At 34.9% G+C, this 22,836-nt stretch overlaps 1 protein-coding gene across 1 annotated transcript in view; it reads right to left on the bottom strand.

Moving 5' to 3' along the window:
• Positions 1-207: 207 nt before the first annotated feature.
• The window catches only part of SKAP2 (src kinase associated phosphoprotein 2), a 138,581-nt gene continuing 115,952 nt past the window's right edge, over positions 208-22,836 (bottom strand). The window contains exons 11-13 of the mRNA XM_072412498.1: positions 20,790-20,899; positions 1,398-1,499; positions 208-1,042 (exon numbers count right to left, since the gene is read on the bottom strand). Of these exons, the coding sequence (XP_072268599.1) occupies positions 1,407-1,499; positions 20,790-20,899 (203 nt within the window). The 3' untranslated portion in view covers positions 208-1,042; positions 1,398-1,406. The remainder of the gene's footprint in view (positions 1,043-1,397; positions 1,500-20,789; positions 20,900-22,836) is intronic.

The following is a 22,836-nucleotide window of genomic DNA, read 5'->3' as shown; positions in this document are numbered from 1 at the left end:
CTATAAAACTAAATTATGGAGGGGGATGGGATATGTAAAAAAAAAAAAAAGTTCTACATTTCTATCAAACATCTGCCATCTGCTGGTCACTGTGTGCAAAAACACAGCCTGGAATATCTAACATTGGATAACTTAACCCTACTGTTCATACCTACAACATACTGTAACCAAACTCTAATTTGCAGAAGTAATTAAAAATAAAACATGGTAAAAAAAATTATACATTTTATTAAAATAAAAAAAAACAAATGTTATCGATGGATAGTTTTTTCATATTGTTGATCTGAAAAAACAAGTCACAGAAGTAATCATATTAAAAGAACTACAAAGACACAATGCTATAGTAATATGCACACCATTCAATAATTGCTATTATAACCATTCAGCAGATACATATCCTAAAAGTTAATTTACTTTTTTTTTACTAATTTTTAAAAAGTAGAGAATTTCTATTTTGCAAAGTTAACGTTCACTTAGCAAATAATAAGTAGCTGACTTAATTTCAATACCCTAATCATGTGTTAGTAAATATTTTTTGTTTTTCCCTAGCTTCATTATATTTGCCAAAGCCTTGTGACCATTTTCTACCAATCAGTATGATTTCCTTAAATATTTGGATTTTATTTCAAAAAGATAAAAATTTGCAGTCAAATGTTTGTATTGGGTGCTTAGTAAACCTTTATTAACTATTACTTAATTATAAAAGGTAAATTACATAAGAATGCATTTGATGCACATTTATAAAGGATTGGATTTTGTAAATCAAATTCTCATTTTTCATTTTTTTTTAGTAACTAGATAAAGGAAAAATATTCAGCCAAACTTTTTGGTTTGCTTCATTTTCACTGCATTAATATAACATATGAGTGTATAAAAACAATGTATTTTGAACAAACTAAGCCAGTTTAAAAACACATGATAGCATAACGTGAACAACAATACAAAATAATCCAAAATATAATACTTTTAATCCACACAAAGTAAATGAAATATTGTGAGCTTCAGATGATCCCCTTTCAATGCTCCTAATAAAAGCCGGTCCCTGGCAAGAAAAAAAATGTGATAAAACGGACATGAGCAGGGAAAAGCTGATGCAATTGGCTTATCATACAGATCGCGGTATCCAAGACAGAAATTAATTGTAATGTTTGATTGAAGGCAATATACAGTAGCAAGCTGAGGAAGAGATAAGCTCACTGCTCCGACAGTGCAATGTGGGATTCTATTGCATGCAGACAACTAATGGAGCAGTATTAATTAAGGCTTAAAAGCTATTTTTTGCAACAGTCCTTAAGTTAATATAACAGCAGCAGAGGTTTTAGGAAGGAAATGCTTATAAAACAGAGAGCAGGAGAACACATGAGCCATTATGGTAGATTGGATTAAAATGTACTTACCCAGGCCTCTCAAATATCATACATCTCCATTATGTACGCTTTAGGCACCAGGCCAATGGTTCCCTTCATTTCTCCTACCCACCAGCCATATCTATTGTACTCCTAATTCAAAACAATAAGCTGGATTAACCTTTTGCCTAGCACAAATGTAATATCATTTAATGCAAAGCTACTTTTAAATGTTTATGCTCCATGTTTGGCCTGCTAATCATAGCCATACCAAACATGTTAAGGAGCACCTTTTATTCTCTGCTATTGTTAGATAAATTCCAGTAGTGACTACCCATGAGATAATGGTACAGAGCACATAACATCTGTATATGTAATATTTATTAGTATCCATTGCATATTTTGCTGTATATAGACTTTTTTTATTTATTCTCTTTCCTTTGCTTTTTCATATGTACTATATGTATGCTAAATAAAATACTTTGCAAATTGCTGTTTATTATTTTTATTAAACTTTATTTATATAGCGCCGACATAATATTCAAAGCTGTACATTAAATAGGGGTTGCAAATGACAGTCAGATACAAATAATAATAGAGGAGGAGGTGAGCACCTTGCCCAAAAGAGCTTACAATCTAAGATCTTCCTTTCTATCCATTCATCTGTCTATAGGTAGTATGTATGCAAACATAAAATATTGCTCAGAACAATAAAAATGTGTTTTGTGGGTGCATACAATGTACATATATGTTAATATTTTAGGATTGTTTGTAAACAGGTACCAATCCATGTCCCATAAAAATACAGCATCGAATTATAACAGATGGTTTAATGTGTCACACTGCTTGTGATTTCTATATGGCACATGGGCAGCCTTTATTTTCAGACAATTGCCCGTCATATATCACTGATTACCAGCAAGAAAGAAATGCAATGCAATTAGTAGATATTCAGGCAGCTTGTGTTAAGCTTCATACACAGGTTCAACTTTAGTCACTGGAAGTGATCACTTCCACTGATAGTAGGGCAAATGAGCACTGTTCTATGGAGAGGAGGAGGCAGGAGGTTCCCCACTGTAACGCTTGTTAGCGGTCGGCCTTGTAGCATACTGGCTGCACTAACATGTTTTGTTACATACTAACATAGTTGTATTATTGGTGACAGGTTTTATATTTCAATTAAAAATAGTCATAAAAGACAAGTGAAAGAAAGCAACATTTTTTTTACAATATCTTCTTTTTTTAAATTAAATATGTATATATATACTTATAACAATTTTACTTTAATAATGTAACCAGACTTTGCTGCTATTGTGAACCGAACTTTAATGTCTATGTCTCAATGTCCTGCTGTAAATATTTGCAGGTGGTACAGAAAATAACAAATACAAATAGATGAAACAAATACATGAACATGTCCCCCTTATTTACCAAGCTCAGTAAATTCACTTTGTGAAGAAATCAGCATTCCCCATAGTTCTAAAGAGTCAGTTTCTGCATTGCAGGTTTATTGGTTCGTCAATCATAGAATCCAAAAATTGATTATTATGCCAAAAAAGTCAACAAATCTTTGAAAGTGCAACTTGGAGCTCATAGGTGATGAGTCTTTAAAAAAATAGTTGTATGTGCCACAGAAAGGCTTTTATACCACCACAGAACACCCCTGTGCCCAAGATTTACTAAAAACAGCATATTGTGAGATCTACAAAGATCAAATTTATAGCAGGAACACCATTTGCAATCTGCTTTATCCAAGGCCAAATCAAGAAGATGTATAACCTGTTGTAGGGAGCACAGCACCTAGAATATGGCCGGTGAGTTATTATTTACTGAATTTCCAGCAACAAGATGGGTTTATGTTCAGAAAAAAAAAGGATGCATTCAATTCACAAGGACAATGTCTACGTATTTTAGGGTCCCTTACGCGGCTATATTGTTGAGTGTTTTTTATATTTGCCCCACTACACCCTTATACTTTGCTACTTTACCTATTTATAAAAGCATTAATGTAATATATATATATATATATATATATGTTTTAGGGTTTAAAATAGAATTTCACTGAGAGTTGTTATACCTGCCAAAAGCATTTGTATTTCTATCCATGCAGTCCTGAGATCTACACAGCACTGACCCACAACACAGACCTGTTGGGGAGGACAAGGGGCCTATTTTTTTGTTTTGCTGCAGTTTAAACCTGAACCCTTATTTCAAAAAAATGTGTGCATAGATTTAATAGAACTCCATGCTTATATTATCCTTGCAGAAAAGTGAGTGATGAACGCCGGTACTACAAGGCCAGATTGTGAACATATTAACCATTGCAACACATCTGTGTATATATCATTATGTAAACTTCCTAATTGTTCTGCATAAAGAAAAACAGAGTAAAGATACTAAGTGCAGGTGTGCGAGAATCTAAAAAATGTAATAACTCCCTTAGACTTGAGGCCGATGATTTACAATGCAAAGGCAGATCGCCTGAAGCTGACTTGCACATATTTGCTTGATCTTAGAAAGAGAAGCAGTGAGTGCTTAAGTATGCCTGCCTATAAATTGTGAGCAGCAGACATGTGATCCACATTTATGGCATGCACAGGAACATCTGGCCAGTGTATGCTGCTCACATTTCCATACCCTACACACAACTCCTACTGAACAATGTGCTCTGAGATAAATAGGAAAAATATGTATACATGACAACATAGTAATCTTTAGAAAGTAAGTGAAAATGACATTATACAAATTTTACAACTTAAGTTTAGATGAAAAACCAAAAAGCATTGTCAAAGTGACTTGCAAAAAGAAAATAAAGATTTCTTTGACCTTTTTCTCATACAGAGGTATCACCACCAGGGGGCAGAAGACCTCCTATTTACCAGGGAAAACCAATTTCTGACATTCCAAATCATGAGTATAAGTTAAATATCTGGTGTTCATGTACAGCTCGGATTTATACCGGGAACACAGACGTATCACCTTCTCAGTGTCGCTTTTCATTTCTGTCTACGTAACTTATATGTAAAATTACATTTAGCAGTAAGAAATAAAAGACTGATAACAGAATATTTGATTTACAATATATCATAATTGGTGATAGAAAAAGACAGTGACTTTATATGCTCAGCTTGGGAAAATTGTGCAGAGCTAGAATAGAGTGTGTAAGGGTGAGCGCTGCTAAGCACTACTTCCAACAGTCTGTATCTGAAACGATAATGCATTCCCAGTATTTAAAAAAATAAAACCAATTTTTAGCAAATGTCCACACAATTTATGGCGGCCCTTCTCAACCTATTTACCCCAGAGGAAGTCATACAATAATTTTCAGGTTTCCAGGAACCGTTGCTAGAATGATTTCATTGCTGGTCAGTAGTAAAAAAAAAATACCCCCTCGCATTGGTCATAATGCCAACTTATAGGCAGGTAAAAAAATGTATTAATGTCATGTTTGTGGCTCTGGCATTGGCCCCATATGTGGGCTCCTTTAGATAGGATTCAACCACAGCTCAAGAAATCCTGGATTTATGGTGTATCTATTACCCCTATGGTCAGGGCTAACATAGTGAAATTAGAGTTATGCTAAATGTGTTTTTATTAGTCTGGAATTCAAATTAATGCCCTCCTTAGAGTTTTTTATTGCCTTACTCCTTTCCTTAAAGATCAAATTTTAATTGCCTTCTACTGACATCAAAATTATGTTTTAATTGACAGTCATATACCCTTAAATGCCTCCTGCTTTTTGATTTAGGAGCATCCTGTGGGTGGAGTGGTGCACACATGTTCCTCAGCAGTAGTGCGTATACCACCAGCACTGACAGACCGGCTGATGGCTGCACCTCCTGTACTCCATGTGACCATGGAGGGCAGGGTGGGGGGCTAACAGCCTGTGCACTAACTTCTGGATTTAGGCGAATATGGGGAATATTCAGACAAGTATTGGGGAAGCTGTCAGTACTGACACCACTGAAAATATTTATTCCATTTTAACAAGGTATAGGAAATTAGTTTATACAGTGAAGATATGTCAGGCTTTTCAGTTGCACTTTTTTTGTTTTTTCTTCATACCTAGAATTGTGAGGTTTGTCACTCTGTGATGGGATAAAAAATATACTGATTAGTTTGTTATTAGGTGGCTGATCATTTAGATACAAGTGATGTTGTGTTTCAATGCTTACATACACTACTGGGCTGAGGATCCAAATGGCAATGTCTTTATTAGAAAGGAAGTGCTGGAGGTCAAGTGTCTCTCCTCTGGGTCTTTCAGCTCACCCATTTAGCTATGTATGAGTGTAACTGGAGATCCAGATAATTAGGCCTAAAAAACAGCATATTAGGTGAATCCCTGAGTACCGCAATAGCAATATTGATATGCAGTTTTTCATATTTATGTTACTAAACATACATTTATTTCTAAATTATTTTCCAAAAATTATTATTATTTTATCAATTGTATATTTGTATAAGATTATTTTTAAAATACAACTTTGAACAATATTGTTTTACTCTTGCAAAAATAAATAATGACTAAATTATTTATAAAACCTTTTTTACTTTCTTTAGTTAGTGACACATATTAATTATTCTGAATTTGTAGCAAAATAAAAAAGAAAAGTATCCAATAATGATCATATCAATACAAAACAACTTTTTATATTAGATTTGTCAGTTATAACGTGATAATCCTGTCACTGGATCCCATAAAATGCTGTTCAGTCACCAAAGGTGCATAAAGTAGGAAAAGTGAACTGTCCAACAATCTTGTTAGGTGTGTAGTTCCTTTTTTTTTTTTTAAAAGTGTCAAATATTACAATCTAATGAAAATAATATTACATTTTTAAGCCCAACTGCATAAAAAGTTTTCTGTTTTAAAAAAAGTAATAAATTGATTTCCATATGCTGTAAAATATTTATGATGCTGTCATTAATATTGTCATGCGATTCTCATTCATAACTTTTACTACAAAACAAACAAGTCTTTTGATGCCTGGACAAGCAAGAAGCCTAATTTATGACAGTGTCTATTTAGTGCCCTTCAAGACTTGTTAAGACAAAGCCTCACACATGTGAAACAAATATATCTTGTGTAGACTTCACTGACAACACATAATTGAGCGTATTTTACTGTGGATAGTTATGTCCAGAATATATTTTTTTACTGCTTTATGGGCTTTTCTGATTTAAGAGTAACTTTACAGCCATATTCACATTAACTTTTATTTGCTTACTATTGCATGTGTCTCTGGAAGTGTTAACAAAAACAAGTTAATCACAGTATCAAGTGGGCCCATGCATCATGTAAACTGTAATCTATTTTGCATACGTGTTAAGGATTCCGAAAATACTCAGACGCTTTATGGTCCTGCAAAGCATGAGTTGGAATCTGCAACTGTAAGTTCTCTGTATCCAGATCAAACAGTATGTAAAGAAGTTTTAAGCTAGGATTAATTCTTCAGCTACTGTTATAACTGCTTCCAGTTTTAGGTACACTCAAATACTGTTACAGTTAATATGTTGAGATATATATATATAATTTATAAACTATACATATAATAATATATTTTTATATAGATAAATAGCCACAGTTGATTGTGTGTACTGTCATTATTAGGCTGTAAAAAAAACAAACACACACAAAGTATGTACTATACATATTAATATCATATATTAAATGCACACTTCCAAGTTCATAATGCAAAACAGTTAACAATCAGGTTTTGGAAGTCAACTTAACATGTCTGATTATTTATCATTTTATGATGTGCAACAGATTATGCAGTTAAATGGCCAGTAAACCTTTTATGGCAGTGATGCTAATAACGTTCCTTCATATATATGTAGAATTTATTGTGCCTTCCCACAGTATGTGGTTCTTGAGGTTTATAAAAGTTTGCTGAACATTAGCTGGCATGTTAGGCGGCTTAAAAGTTGGTAGTATTCTTCTTTAGGATGACTAGACAGAAACATAGGCTTATGTTTGAAAAGCTTGATACGTGCTACCCTCTGATCTTTGCATACAGTATATATATATATATATATATATATATATATATATATTTACACTGTATGCAAAGATAAGGAATAGCATGTATTAAAAACTTCCTCTGAGCATGAATAACTGAATTGAATTGTGGCCTAGAGCATCCCTACATGCCTAGCCCCTCTGGATCTGTTGGCCAAATGAGGACCGGTCTAGCCAGAATATCCAATTCCAATGACAAGGTGGTTGGAACACTGGAAAACAGCCCCTGTGTCACCTCAAATGGCACTGTGAAAAGTTCAGTTCTGTAATTAGTATTACTTATCATAACCAAGATGCATATTTAACACATAATAAAAAATATATATATTGAACTTGGCTACAAAGTGTTTTCATTCTCATTCCATTCCGAACAGCATATAAAGAAAAACCAAAGAAGGGTAAAAATGTCTGCAAAAGTGAGGCATTGTACTCCATTTAAGGGAAACAGCTCAGAGATTTATAACCATTAAAGTGTAGAAGTTAAAATCTGCCCAAATGCCCCAAGTATGAAGGATAGCAGTGGATGCTGTGCCAGAGGCTTAAATACGCTCACATAACAGCTAGTAACTGTATAACTTGAGGAACATACATGCTTGAGCATTTTTCAAGTAAAACACCAATCTTTCATGAGCTAAGACAACATCCAAAAACAAAAAAAAATGAATCTACTCATATAGAGCTAATATTACAAATCGGCTGCTTCGGATTTGTTAAATAAATACCATATGAATCGCAGGCTTTTGCTTTAATAAAAACTTCATAAATGTTTACAAAAGCCGCAGCCTCTGACAAAATGTTTTTATTAAGCTAAAAATAATTTAGTCAATTTAATGTACAGATTATATATGTTACAGCCATCCATAAACAATGTCTGGATGAATTATGCACGGGTAATATACACTAAATACATTCCTTATCAGTGCAGGCGTTTTCACAAGGGTGCAGTGAAAACTACCGTGGTCCAGTCCAAATAATGTATTTGCAAAAAATTTAAGGGTTTCAAGTGGCTATTGCCTTGCATATTCTTCATGTGACTTAGAGGCTCATTTATCAATTGCACAGTCTGTTCCCTGGTTATTCCCTTCTGTATTGTATATTGTACTGAATAGGAAAGTGTCATGTGCTCCGTCAGAAATGTTACTGATGCATTCAACCTTAAGCGCACAATAATTGCTTGTAACAACTTATCAACAACAGGGTTTGTCATGATTCATTTCTGCACATGGCTGACACTTGATGAGAGGGAACTTTAGCCCACTTCAAACACAGAGGAGAAATTCTGACTTTCTGCCACTAGATGGTGTAGAACATAATATAATGTGCCAGAAGTGCCAGGGGTTCTGTTCTAGTATCAAGAGACTTAATCATAACTGGCCTATCTTAAGCCTTAAGTGTGAAATGGAAAGAGGGGTGTATTAGGGCTGCTTAGTTTATTTCATTTAATCTTCTCTATATGTTTTTGTTTTTTAGAATCTCCTGGATTCTAAGCTATTTTGGAGGGTCTTCTCCTGCTCATGTGCCATTGTTTGTACCGTTCTATGATGCAGGCTTGTCGTTTGCAATCTCTATTTAACGTAAAGAGCTGCATAGTAATTTGGCGCTTTTGAAGTAAAAGTTAATAATTTTTTATATTTGTTATGTGTGTACTGCCACTTTGTTTTATTTTACTTTTTTCTGGTTTCCTCTGTAGGTGAAATAAATCATGATTCATTACTGGTCATTTTTGGCACAAGAACAAGTCCTGGATAGGGTAAAAAGAGCTTCTGTAAAATCCTTAAAGTCAGTCTGTACCAAGGGTATGGACATTAAGGATTTTACTTTTTCAAACAAGGATTTCAAACAAGCCCCCATTTACTTGTATGACTGCATGCATTGCAGATAAACTCATCTTCCATTAAATCATCAGAGACTATGGGCCTGATTTATTATTCTCCAAGAATGAAAAAGATAGACTATCAAGGGAGAACATGGATGATCCAGGAAACCTGAAATAGATATCTCAAAAATCATTTGCTTTCATTTGGAAAATATTTTCAAACCCGTTCTATTCAAGGTTTGCTCAAACATCAAGGTTTTCCCATGATAGTCTATCTTGTCTAGTCCTAGAGAGCTTTATTAAAGCTGGTCCCTATGTCTAAAGAGGTGAATTGATTGTTCAAATTACCAGCTCTATCTGAAAAGGCTGCCAATTTTCACCTTGATCACCCCTTATAAAATGACTATGATATATTTGTGCTATAGTGCTGATCACTATATTTATAAAGTGGAAATCAGCCTGATGCCCACTTTATGAGGGGCCCCTGTTGTATGCCACTTTTGAAGAGGCAAATTTCAAAGGAAACACTGGAGAACAGTGGTGTTTTTAAACACTTTTCTCTTCCTTTGACTGTAAACTCAACTTTACAAAGTAAAAGTAAGCACCCAGAATACTGCTGCTTTCCAGACTGGCAATGGTGACCAGCAGTGGTGAATGGTCACTCTGGTAAAATACACAGAACCCACAGGTAATAAAGTACTTCTTTTCTTCACTTTTAAAATCCTGATTGCCAGGGAACCAATGTAAATCTCTCTTATTCAAGTCACCTAAACTCGGTTCAATCTTGTTTGTCATTATATTTTAACTTCCTGAGCGGTTCATTTCTGTTTGGATTTTAAATGTCTAGAAGCGGTACATTGTTTTTCACAGAAATGTATTTTACGGTATAATAATAGTATGAATATGAAAAAGTTGTAAACACAAAATCATGTCAAAATAATAAATACAATTTTTTTTTTAATTTTTAATTTTTTTAAATATATTATATACTCATACTATTACATTATACTGTAAAATAAATGTTCATGCAAGACAGTGTACTGTTTTACACATATAAATCCACTGTATTGCATTCAATACAGTTATTTTGTATTGAATGCAATACGAATGGATTTTGAATTTCCCGCCCCACCGGCAACGTACGCACGCACCAACATCACCAGTAACTCCCTGGTGACACATTGAGTGCAGAAGACGCCGGAGGAAGAAGAAAGAAGACGCGACAGAAGAAAGAAGACATGGAAAATCACGCGGGACACCTGCAGGTCAGGTAACACTCGATTTACTTTACATTTATTTTTTCCCATAGGTTTACCTACCACGAGTGTGACTCAGGGTTACCACTTTTAGCTTCTTTTTTCTACCCTGAGTCACACTCGGGGTTACCTCCCAGGAGGTTAATAGAGCTTGCCATGTATCTTTATGAGCAAACCTGTAGAATTCAGTGCTTTAAAACAGTGATTGACAATTTTTTGGACCTCCTGGACCACGCATGCGCCGAGAGCTGTGTGTTACTCACAGAGGAACAAACTTCCCCCCGAGTGACATCATGATGCCAGAACCCGCCTGCGATGGGAGAGTATGTATGTGGGTTGTGTCCAGAGACACACCCTGTGATCCATACGGGAGACACATGGTTCTCAGCTCTGGCCAGAGCTACGGACCACCAAAATTTTTTCGTGGACCACCAGTTGGCAACTGCTGCTTTAAAGTGTATCTAAATCCAAACTTTATTGCTTTATTTTCATCCAGACATTTGTGCAAATCACAGACATCCTGTCTTAGGCTACTTACACGTGTCAGAGGATTCTCGTCTGATAATGGTTTCAGGACTAATAACAGGCGAGAATCTGATGTGTGTGCAGTGGTTGTGTAACCTCGTTCATGGATCCATCCTGGCAGATACACGAACAACGAACGACCGTAATGCAAATGAAGGGGAGAGAGGACAGCCTGATGCAGCTCACTCGCCCTCCCCTTCTAATAGAGTAGAACGGCGCTGTATGTACAGTGCTCGTTCATGCATCTTTCAGTCTTTTGTGGTTGGAAGGGATTGTGAAAGATCTTTTCCAACGACAAAAGTCCAACATGTGAATGCAGCCTTAGAGTAACAAAACACACTCACTGTACTGAATCTATGGGGGAGCAACACTGTCCATCCAGGCTTCTACCTTGATTTGGACTACAGACACTTCTTATGATTACCATTGCCTAAAAGGTCATTGCTTTGAAGCTCACTAAAGATAGTTCAGGTAGCTCAAACACAGTTTTAATTTCAGTGCAGTACACAGGAAGTTACAAGGACAATAAATTTCTGGCAGGATTAAAATAATTCTCATGTCCATGAAGAGTGATTATATACATTTAAAGAAAGCTGCAACATTACATTTTTGTTCTGGGCTGTGGATATGTTTTAATATAACTGTCAAGCATCTTCAGAAAACTACCAAAAAGGACAGTTCCTGGACAATTTGATTTAAAATGCTCTGTGTTCTTAAGTGAAAATCGGAGCATGCTTTTTTCAGTTATAGATAAAGTAGATTTTTTTATGGTCCCAGTAAAAACTGTTCCATTCAATACCTGACCCACGAATGCAGCAAAATGCAGGATCGGTGCTGTACGATCGTTCGTATATATCGTGCAGGAACGTTCGTCGTTCGTTTTCCGACGATAATAATTGGAAGTGTGTACGTAGCTTTAGAGTAACAAAACACACTCACTGTACTGAATCTATGGGGGAGCAACACTGTCCATCCAGGCTTCTACCTTTATTTGGACTACAGACACCTCTTATGATCACCATTGCCTAAAAGGTCATTGCTTTGAAGCTCACTAAAGATAGTTCAGGTAGCTCAAACGCAGTTTTAATTTCAGTGCAGTACACAGGAAGTTACAAGGACAATAAATTTCTGGCAGGATTAAAATAATTCTATGTCCATGAAGAGTGATTATATATATTTAAAAAAAGCTGCAACATTACATTTTTGTTCTGGGTTGTGGATATGTTTTAATATAACTGTCAAGCATCTTCAGAAAACTACCAAAAAGGACAGTTCCTGGACAATTTGATTTAAAGTGCTCTGTGTTCTTAAGTGAAAATTGGAGCATGCTTTTTTCAGTTATAGATAAAGTAGATTTTTTTATGGTCCCAGTAAAAACTGTTCCATTCAATACCTGACCCACGAATGCAGCAAAAAGTAGGAGTAACTACTTAAGGTGACTTAGTAACTCCTTAAGGTGAGGGGATCTCCATTCTTAGACTGTTGCATCTAGCAAACGTTTACCAATTGGAAGATAAAACTTTACCTGCTGCTTTCCAGGGCCGATAGCAGGGACAGAAGGGGCTCTATCTATAAAACAGGGAATCAGACATTCCCTCAAACATTCCCTTTTGGGAATATTCCAGGTTCATGTGTTTCAATAGCAGAAAGCAGGGAATGTTTGAGGGAATGTGAGATTCTGTGTATTACTAGCAGGATGACCATTTACAAAATACATTGAAGAAGCCACGAAAGACAAACAGCAACAAAACAAAGATCCTTCCCCAATCTGATAAAAAAAGTTTTATTAATCTCCACTTTTCCCTTTGGATTGAATGGGGTAGAGGTAAATTATCTTAGCTGCTGTTGTATAAGATATATCAAGACTCCCATTTCAGTCCTGATATACCGAAATTGCCAGAAATTGTCCTCACACAGACCTCCATTGCAAATGAAGAGAGGGTGTAGAATGCACTAGTTTTTTTACTGAGTGCCCTGGGTCTAAATGTAGTGCCATTTATATCTATTGACCCTTTAGGAGGGTTGTAACAAGGCAATGGAGGAAACACTATGAAAATGAAGGTTGTTAACATAATATCTGATTGCATATTTACTTTGACTACAATTCCACTTAAAGTGAAACTAAAGTCATTACAAATGTTAAATTTGATTTCAAAACAAACTTCATAAAAATTAGGTATGTATTTATATATATTTATATATAAATAAATAAATATATATATATATATATATATATATTCATTGAGTATAAATGATCTGTACATTTTCTTTAACAGTGGAAGTGTTGTGATCTCTGTGTTTTGTGTTAGCATATACATAAAAATGTAAGTATGGTCATAAATATGGGAGTTTATTGGCAGGGATGAATGGTAATATTACAAGGTTTTAGCACCTCAAAATCATAAATTTATTTACAACATAGGGTACTGTTACTGTATATTTTATGATCCATGATTTTGTAGTCTTGGACATAAAAGCAATTTATTACTTAAAAATGCTACTAGACCCAAGGGAAATGAGTGGATGAATTGTGCTCTTGTATATTGTACTCAATATAAAGTCTAATGTACCTCCTACAAGAGTTTATAAGGATATTAGGAGTCAGTTAGTAGACTCATAACCATAAAAAACAGTACCACACAATCAATGGAAGGTAGACATACAAAAACATTTATCGATAAAATAAAGTCTAATACCCAAGAACAAAGATATAATAAATTGCGGCTTATCAGTCCTTAGATTTTGAATATAGTATTTTTAATACTCCTCTTGTTCTAGGTTGGCAATGCTGACTCACTGCTATATACTTATAAAGAAACAGCGTTATTCTAATATTCTATAGAAGGAAGTTCATTGGGACTAACGAACATCTCTACCCGGCTTCTTCTTTATACTATGGGGGGGGGCGGGGTTGTTCGGTTAAAACGGTCAGATATAATTTATAAGTGGGGAGCTATAGGAAAAGAAAGGGTACATACAAGAGCACACACTGACACTTCATAAAAGACATGCCATGTGCTCTGCAGCAGCAATGCAAAATACAAATCGGCCCTGAAGGATGATGGAACTTTTGAGGAACTTTAAGCCTTCTCACAAAAAAAGTCATATCATACCATATTACCTTTTTTTTTTTTTTTTTTTTTTTTTTTGTCCTTTTTACTCTTTTCACAGTTACGCCTGAAATACAAGCATTTTCCAGAATGGCAGCTGGAAATTCCAGCTTGGTGACACTCCAAAATAGTTATTATGTTGACTAGGTCACAGAGGTGCTTAGTTAGTTCTATGGTGATTTTATTAGCTGTTCTACGTGTCTTTTGCAGTCCATTTGATTTGTGTGTAATGTTCCGTTTTTACTAATGCTAGATGTCAATGTAAATTTTGTTTCACCCCAGAAAATTATTTTGTACAAAATAAAGTCTAAGGGCCCTTCACAATACAAACCCGGGCACTTTCACAAAAGACAGGTTAAATAAGATTGTGAGGGTGTTATTTACCACTTTTGTGCAAATGTTTTTAAAGCATACAGTTAAAATTTTTTTTTAGAAAATTGAAGAAATGATTTAAGAAAGACAAAAATAGCAATTACACGTAAGTTTAAAGTTGACATAATAAAAATGTCCAGAGGAAATATGAACATATGCTCAAGGTGAAAGGAACTCAGACATTACTTAATTTTGATGCCAACTTAATTAACAATCAGAATGTCAAAACTGGATGCAGGAATGACAGTAATTACAACATTATCTATCATAATATTTATGCAGCTATAGCATTCTTTTTTTGGTTAAAACAAATGATGGGTTCTTGGAGCTGGCAGACAGGCAGTTACTGAATCTTCTCTTCTTCATTTCATTGTTAATTAAGTTCCTTGCATAAGTAGATTGTGCCAAACTCTTACACAATGGCCTGAGTCTTGGACAATTGTCTTGTCATGTTAGAAAGATTTACTAAGGCTTCCACTGAGGGCATTATAAAAAAAGATATTTAAAGAATAACTAGGGAATTTTGTGCATTGGATAAAGAATTAATGAGTCCCATCCATCAATAAACCCCCCAAAATTCAGGCCACACACTATTTATAACATTGCATCAATTTGCATGTCAATGCTTTCTTTGCATGAACAGAAAATATTATAAATTGTAACTGTAGCCATTAAGTGCCAGACAGGTTTTCTTGTCAGGCTAATGCTTGTGTCCTCTGCTGTGCTGGAATCATGAAGTCTTCCCTTCCTGCAGTGCCAGCCTTAGAACATACAGCAATTTTCCTAATCCCAAGGCATTTCTGGGATGATGGACAACTAACATCATCAAGCCCTCTCCTCTTCTACTTCACCATCTACAGCCCTCCCCTTCCATCTATTAGCCGTCTGGAATGTCATTCAATATGGCTGTATCATGTGTGGGTGGTAGCTCAGCATGCATCCTAATGGCAGGGATGTGTTGTGTGGGAGAATGTGAACAGGTCTAAGGCTGAAAGAAGTGGCCACTGATAATGATGATTTCATCTGCAGTTAATATTATTATTATTATTATTATTATTATTATTATTATTAATAAACAGGGTTTTTATAACGCTAACATATTACACAGCGCTGTACATTAAATAGGGGTTGCAAATCACAGACAGCTACAGAGAGTGACACAGAAGGAGAGAACCCTGCCCAGAAGAGCTTACAATCTAGAAGGTGAGGGCAGTCTCAAACAATATGAGGGAGTTGAGAGAAGAAAATTTAAACTTTTATTTAAAATATAAAATTGTGGAAGTTTCACACGTGGTATAGGAGCTAATTGAAGGATAAATTATATTTGAGTTCAGCTTTAACACAACACCCAACAGCAGATTGAGTTCCTTAAGTCTACCCAACAAAAAGGGTACAGGGAGCATTTGGCTCACTTGCCTTTCTTCTGCGTGACAGTGATTGTGTTTAGTAATTGCCTGCTAAAGCACATAGGGGTATAAAGGAAGTCACTGTTTCTCCTTCCTGCTCCTCCAAGTGAACACAATGCTGGAGGACAGAGCTGCATGGGCAAAGAACTAGTTCACTTTTAAGTCATTTTAAAATGTTTGTATTTTTCCCCAATACAACCAATATGTATAATTGGTTTAGCAAGCAGAGAGGATACTGAGAGGCAAAAGTATGTGTCTGGATGGCTACACAGATAAAAAAAAGGGAAAGAAAAAGGCTTATGTTTTGCGCACATATCTTTCCAAACTGTTATAATCAGAGAACTGACTTTTTTACGTGATCTGACTTGTACATTTTCTGTTGTAACTCAACCATTTATAATAATTATGCCATACTTGAAACTAGGAAGGCCACAACTTCCTTTATACATACTTGTAAAATCTAGACAGTTCATAACATTATAAGGGATTATATTGCATGGAAATATATGTGAAAATGGGGACCTATGCTGAGATAGGAACAAGATCTAAGTTGTACACCTTTTTTTTCCTGACAATGAGGGGGTATATTTATTAACAGTTTGCAAGGAAATTCATGCAACAGAAGTTCTTGTTTTTTTTTTTTTTTGTTGTGCAAATGTACTTTAAAAGCAACTAGAGATGAGCCAATGTACTTTAATGTATTTGAAAAGTATTAAGTAGACAAGGTGAATAGAATGAGAAGTTCACTATACACACAAAGTGCTAATTCTGTAAATAATTACCATATTACTGTAATGTGCTTTCAATTTGTACTAATATGTGTTTGTGGTTGAAGCAACAGACAAAGCGTGAGTATTATGAATGATACATTTGGGTTGGCCAGGTACACACTCCTGTTGGCTGGACAGTTTGAAAATATGGATTGGGTACAACTAATCTAATTATAAGGTAATTTTGACTAAAAATTATGGTATAGTTATATTTTAATTTCATATTAATTCAACACAGCACTACTATAAAATAATCACTAATATCTACCCTTTGCCATGAAGACAAAAGGCCTGATTTATTAAAGCTCTCAGAATTTTTCATCAGTTAAGCTGAGTGATCCAGCAAACCTGAAATGAATTTCTTAAAAGTCATTTGCTATTTGTTAACAAATGTATTCAATTCTGAACCAGATCCATTCCAGGTTTGCTGGATCATCCAGCTTCGCTGATGAAAGTGTATCTTCTCCAGCCTTGGAGGGCTTTAATAAATTAGGCCCAACGAGAGAGACAGAAGGCTATGCTATGTGCAAACTTTTTAGCAATCTTTGTAGCAATCTAAGAGAAACGAGTCCTAACAATCACTCTGTTAATAAGGTAAAAAAAAAAAAAAAAAAGCTATCAGAATCTTTTGTTGTTGATTCATATTTCACTTGTGACTTGGTGATCATTTCTAGCACATGGAAATGATTTTTTTAAAACAAAAGAACACATGAAACAAAGGGTTCTCATGGAACAGTTGTCTCATCTATATGTATGATTCTTTGATTGCTAGTCCATAACTGTACATACGTAGGGTGGATCCATAGTGGGATTTTGTGGGTCTTAAAGACAGCCCACATTCTTCTTAGGTGAATGTACCTAATGTTTGGTATTTGTAAAGCATGGGAAATTGAGTAGTTATATAGAGAGTAATGTTTTTTTTTTTTAATTTCAGTGTAGCTGAAAGTTGGGACCTTGTGTGAGGCACATTCAGGTTCATGTACACTAATACTGAAGTCAACAATAATACAAATTTACACTGGACCAAGAAACCAATGAATTACCAGACAACAAAATAACACCACGTAGGTATAATCCTTAATAATACCCAGACAGGATTGCTGCTGCAGAACTGATTTATTCTCATCTCCATCACCGATAAAAGTGTATCTTCTCCAGTCTTGGAGAGCTTTAATAAATCAGGCCCATTGATGGAAGAACTAAATGCTACTTTATGAAAAGACATGTGACCAAGGCAGTGTAGCCCATTCTGTTAGTGTACTACTATGATAAACAAGGGTAAACCAAGAATCCTGGTAAATACCAGGAGTGTGAGTTCCTACACATAGGGCTCTATTCATAAAACAGAGAATCTGACATTCCCCTAAACATTCCCTTGCGGGAATTAAATATTACCATTAAAACCCATGGAGCTGCAAGATTCCCATGAGGGAATGTCAGATTCTCTGTTTTCTAAATAGAGCTCATAGACTAACAACTATTATTTGGGTATGAAAAACTGTATGACCATTTTGGACCGAATGTAACATTCAGCATTAAGGAGATATTAAATGATAACACTGGTGGTGCAACCTTCTACTGGTGTTTGGTTAACACTCACAGTAAGATTATGGATTTTGTAAATTGCAGGCAGCAAAAGGTGACATTGCCACAGTATATAAATGCACATATATATATATATATATATATATACTTATATTTGCTAAAATAACCTACATTTTTTCCATTTTAAACAAAAAAAAATGTGTGCAGATCCTTAGTACATTATAGGCGATAGTAAGAAAAACATTGCTTGGGAATAACAGAAAGTGGATGCTGTTGATGGATCGGGGATTATTGGAGAAGCATACTGTGGCGACACAAAATGTCATTGTTAATACGCAGTAATTAATGGAAGTTTTATTGTGGGATCTAACCGCATGACAGTATACATGGGAAAAGTATGTGAGGTTGATGTTACTTCATTGTAGGAATCCAGTTACTTTGAAGATTGTGCAGTCATATTTCATAAATCATAGTCATAGTGGAATTAAAGGGAACATCACAAGCACACGCTGACATGTTCACAATGAACATTTGCTGGTTTAGAAAGTGTTTACCAAGTGCATTCCTTGTTTAATAGAAAAAAAAGGAAAGGTTTTTTCATATTTTGAATTACCTTAGCTTAAACAAAATGAATGTGCTGGGCAAAATCCAGGTTTGTTTAAAAAAAGATTAGTTGAAATATATTAAAAAGGCAAAATAACTAACATAATAACATATTAAGAATAACTTAAATGTATTTTATGCTATAAGAAAAATGTTTCAAAATGACTGAATATTATAAATAAATTAAAACTAATATAAATTGTTAAATACATTGATGAATGTGGCAAACATAAATGTGAATGTTGAATAATATTTTTTTCAAATAGAATATTTGTGGTTGGTTTAGGAAAAGTTTTGTACTTGTGGCCTCTATTAGAATCGGTCAGGGTAGCCTCATACCGAAGCAGTTATGCATTGTGGTGCCTTTTTTATAACATTCACCATAGCATTGCAATAATATCCTGCCTGTCTTATTTTTACAATGCTGTAATATTATATGGAACTGTAACAATACAAAACAAGGCTTTCTGACTTGGCCATGCATTGGGACTGTATAGGCAAACACAGTTTAGCGTGATATGTGATGTAAATGTGTCCTTACTAATGCTTTTAGCCTGGTCAACTTGGGGAAAAGTTTATTAGGAAGGATGGACTTTCCTGGCCAACCACAACTGTTTCCCTTAAGACAGTCCATAGTAGTTCATGGACACAAATGCAAATTAGCACAATGTGAATTTGCATGTTTATAAAAAGATCTGTTGTTGCTGGATCTGCTGCTATACAGATGGCTGAAGGTACCTTTAATATCATAACATTTCTGCCTTTGTAAGGGTAGTACACTCAACTGGATCAATGTATTAAATTACATTATTAACTTATTATTAGGAGCAATTAAAAATAAATTAGAATACATTATTCATGGGTCTCCCTGTTCTCTGTGTCCACCACTGGCAAAATGCTACTATAAAAGTCACAAATAAGTCTATGGAACACCAAGATCCATTGCTAATTACCCAAATAAAGTATATATATAGCCAAAACAGGTTTAGGGAAGACATAAAATCACTTTTCAGTTTTTTATAGCTTCATTTGTCCCTGCTTGTTAGAATTATTCGTCCTGGCGACCATTGTTTTCAAGGCACACATTGAAGGGAAATTTTACAGTAATTGGGGTAAGGGTAAATCTTCCAATAGACATACATCTATTTGGTGACATCTTTTTAAGAGGGAAGCTCCTCGCTCTTTGTACTAATGACCCTAATGAAGGATACCTGATGATTATTTGATGATTTCCTCCAAGAGTCATTCCCATTCCATGCAAAATCTACCCTGGTGGTGGAGAGCTTTTATCTGTTTTGATGTTTGTACTATATATATATATATATATATATATATATATATATATTGGTTTTATGTTATAGTTTTAATAAATATGATTATTTAAGGACAAATTTTTGATGATTTTCAATGGGGGTGTCAGAGAGTATATAAGTTGTTTAAATTATCTGGCTTCCATCGCATCTACTTGATACATTGTAATGTTTTGTACAGTTACTCAGGCATTATTGTTGCTAATATATTATCTTGCACATATATACATATAAAAGAAAATCAACATTTACCAGGTATCCTGGAACCAGGTATGGAAATCTTGTTTATGTGAAGTGGTTCTTGGTGACCTCTCCAATATTCCCCATTTGTTAAAGAAAAATTCTAATCATTACATCTCCTTTGAAAGGGAAACTAAAACATAACATAGAATGTATCACTAGGCACTGGTGGGCATTCTATAATAATTGTTCATTATTCAGGCTTTACTTTGGACTAAAGCCAAATCCTTAGGTATGCATAAACAGTCTTTTAAGTTGATTCCTGTTATTAGGTTCAGTTTGCAAATGTGATTGTGTTTCACTGACAAAGTCATTCATTACTGTAACTGTGCAGACAATTTGTGTAAGAGATAGAACTATGGGTAGCACATGCAGAACTGATGGGAATGCCAAGTGTCCTTTCATGGCATTTATCAAACAATAGCAGCACCCAGACCATTGTTCCACCAAACATGTTGTTGAGTAACTTACCCTGCTGAGAATGTATATGACATCACCATGTTTAAAGGAAAGTTCATCTGGATGATCTCCCATGCAGTCCCATAATCCTCTGTAATAATTAGCATAATCTGTCTCTTTACCTGGAAAGAAAGAACAAATCAAGACAAAGTTCATATAATGAAAATGTTGTAACTAATATATGAGATATATATGATAAATATAAAACATTGGAGCCCACAAATACCTAGCTTTTAGAGATAGACATACCTTCTGCTGAGTCAAATCAAGAACGCTCCAATTAGCAAAGTTCAGGCTTCACATTGGAGAGGTCTAGCTTTGGCTTAGCAAAGGAATCTTCCTGGCCCATGTGTTTCAATAGCTGTAATTGATTCTCCACCAGGGAATGTTTCAGTGAATGTCAGATTCATTGCTTTATAAATAGCCCTAATAGCCCTTTACAAAACCTTTAATAGCAATGTTCTCAGGTGCTGACACCTAAATAACAGTTGCAAATGTAAAACTTGACTTTTCCAAAGGCTAACTTGCTGTTAGACTAGCAGACCGCATGGGATCATATAACACTGAGCCATTTTGGGCTGCATAAAGGCTTAGGAGAACCTTTGTGCAGAAACTATTCTATTACCATGTATACCATCTACTAGTAAAAAAAAAGAATATTGAATATTGGCAAAACAAGATAGGGACACCTGCATTTTTAAAAGCAAGAGACAGATGTCAAGCTTCTATCATTTATGATTGTTTAGGTTTATGTGTTTGTATCAATTCCTGAAAACACAAATAGAAATATTCAATAAAATACTATTAAAACAATAATATTTTTATGCATAAACTGTAATAGGCAATTCATTTTTGGGCCACATCCCATATAAAGACAACAGACAATCAACGTTTGCTTGCAAGCATAACGTTGAAATAGCGGAGTGACAATGGATGTAGTGCTAAAACTGCCATACACACCATTAACTGATTGATAGCTTAGCACGCATTCTCTCACAGGCAGAATAATGTATGGATCTTCTCATGCTTGCTAGCCCACTGTCGCAATCAGAAATCAGCATGAAATATACTATTATGTTATTTTTGTGACAAGAATAGAAAATGTATGATTTGGACTAACATGGACTTCAATGTGTTAATTTTAAAGTGGGGGAATGTCATTAATTTGAAAAATTATCCACATGCCAAATATTTTGACAAGATACCATGTGTTTGACAATGGCAATCTGCATGTAAATGGCATCGTTTGATGTTGATGGAAGCATAAATACAGACAAGACTGCACCGCCAATCTAAGGTTGTTATATGATCTTTGAACAGCAGGCCCCATGGATTCCACAGCACTTTACAACCAAAATTTACATATCATTAGCAAATTTTCAACAAAAAGCATCTCTCAAGAATTTAATTAAAACTGTTTAAATATGCTGAAAATCACTGTGGCCAGGTTGAATATCAATAAATAGTACTGAAAACAGAAATAAATCACTTATTTTTAACAATAAGATATGTACTTTACAAACAAACAAAGGAATATTAGGAAACTGTATAGCTGTGGAGTAAGAGCAGGAGTGGCCCACGTTCGTCAAAGGGTTTTCCTAGCCATATCAAAATTCTCTTTACTATACCATGACACAAGTATTAAATGTGTTTGCAAAGCTAATCTTCTCCAGGAGAAAAGAGGATTTAAAATGCAAAGTAGAGAGTGTCATTGGAGTTTTTAGGAGTAGAGAAGGTGTAAATTTGGTTGTTTTTTAGATACAGGAGGTAATGGAGTTAATTGTAAGCTGCACCAGGAGTAATAGGAATTGCACCTAATTCGAAGGTCTACTTATCCAGTGTGCCCTCCTATCCCATCTCAAAATTCCTGTTAAACAAATTCTTGGTTGAAAACCCACCAGTTTTCCATCATCTGCATAGGAAAAAACCATCCTGTTTTCAAGGGTGTATCCGGTGCTGACATATGAGGCAGCATTTACAAACACTGATTTATTTACACCGGTTTATGTGTCCTTTAGGTACTCACAATCTTAGTATTTAAATGTGTAGAAAAGAGACA

The sequence above is a fragment of the Pyxicephalus adspersus genome, chromosome 5, assembly GCF_032062135.1.
Source record: "Pyxicephalus adspersus chromosome 5, UCB_Pads_2.0, whole genome shotgun sequence".
Lineage (NCBI taxonomy): Eukaryota > Metazoa > Chordata > Amphibia > Anura > Pyxicephalidae > Pyxicephalus > Pyxicephalus adspersus.
This window is presented reverse-complemented; position numbering and strand designations above follow the sequence as displayed.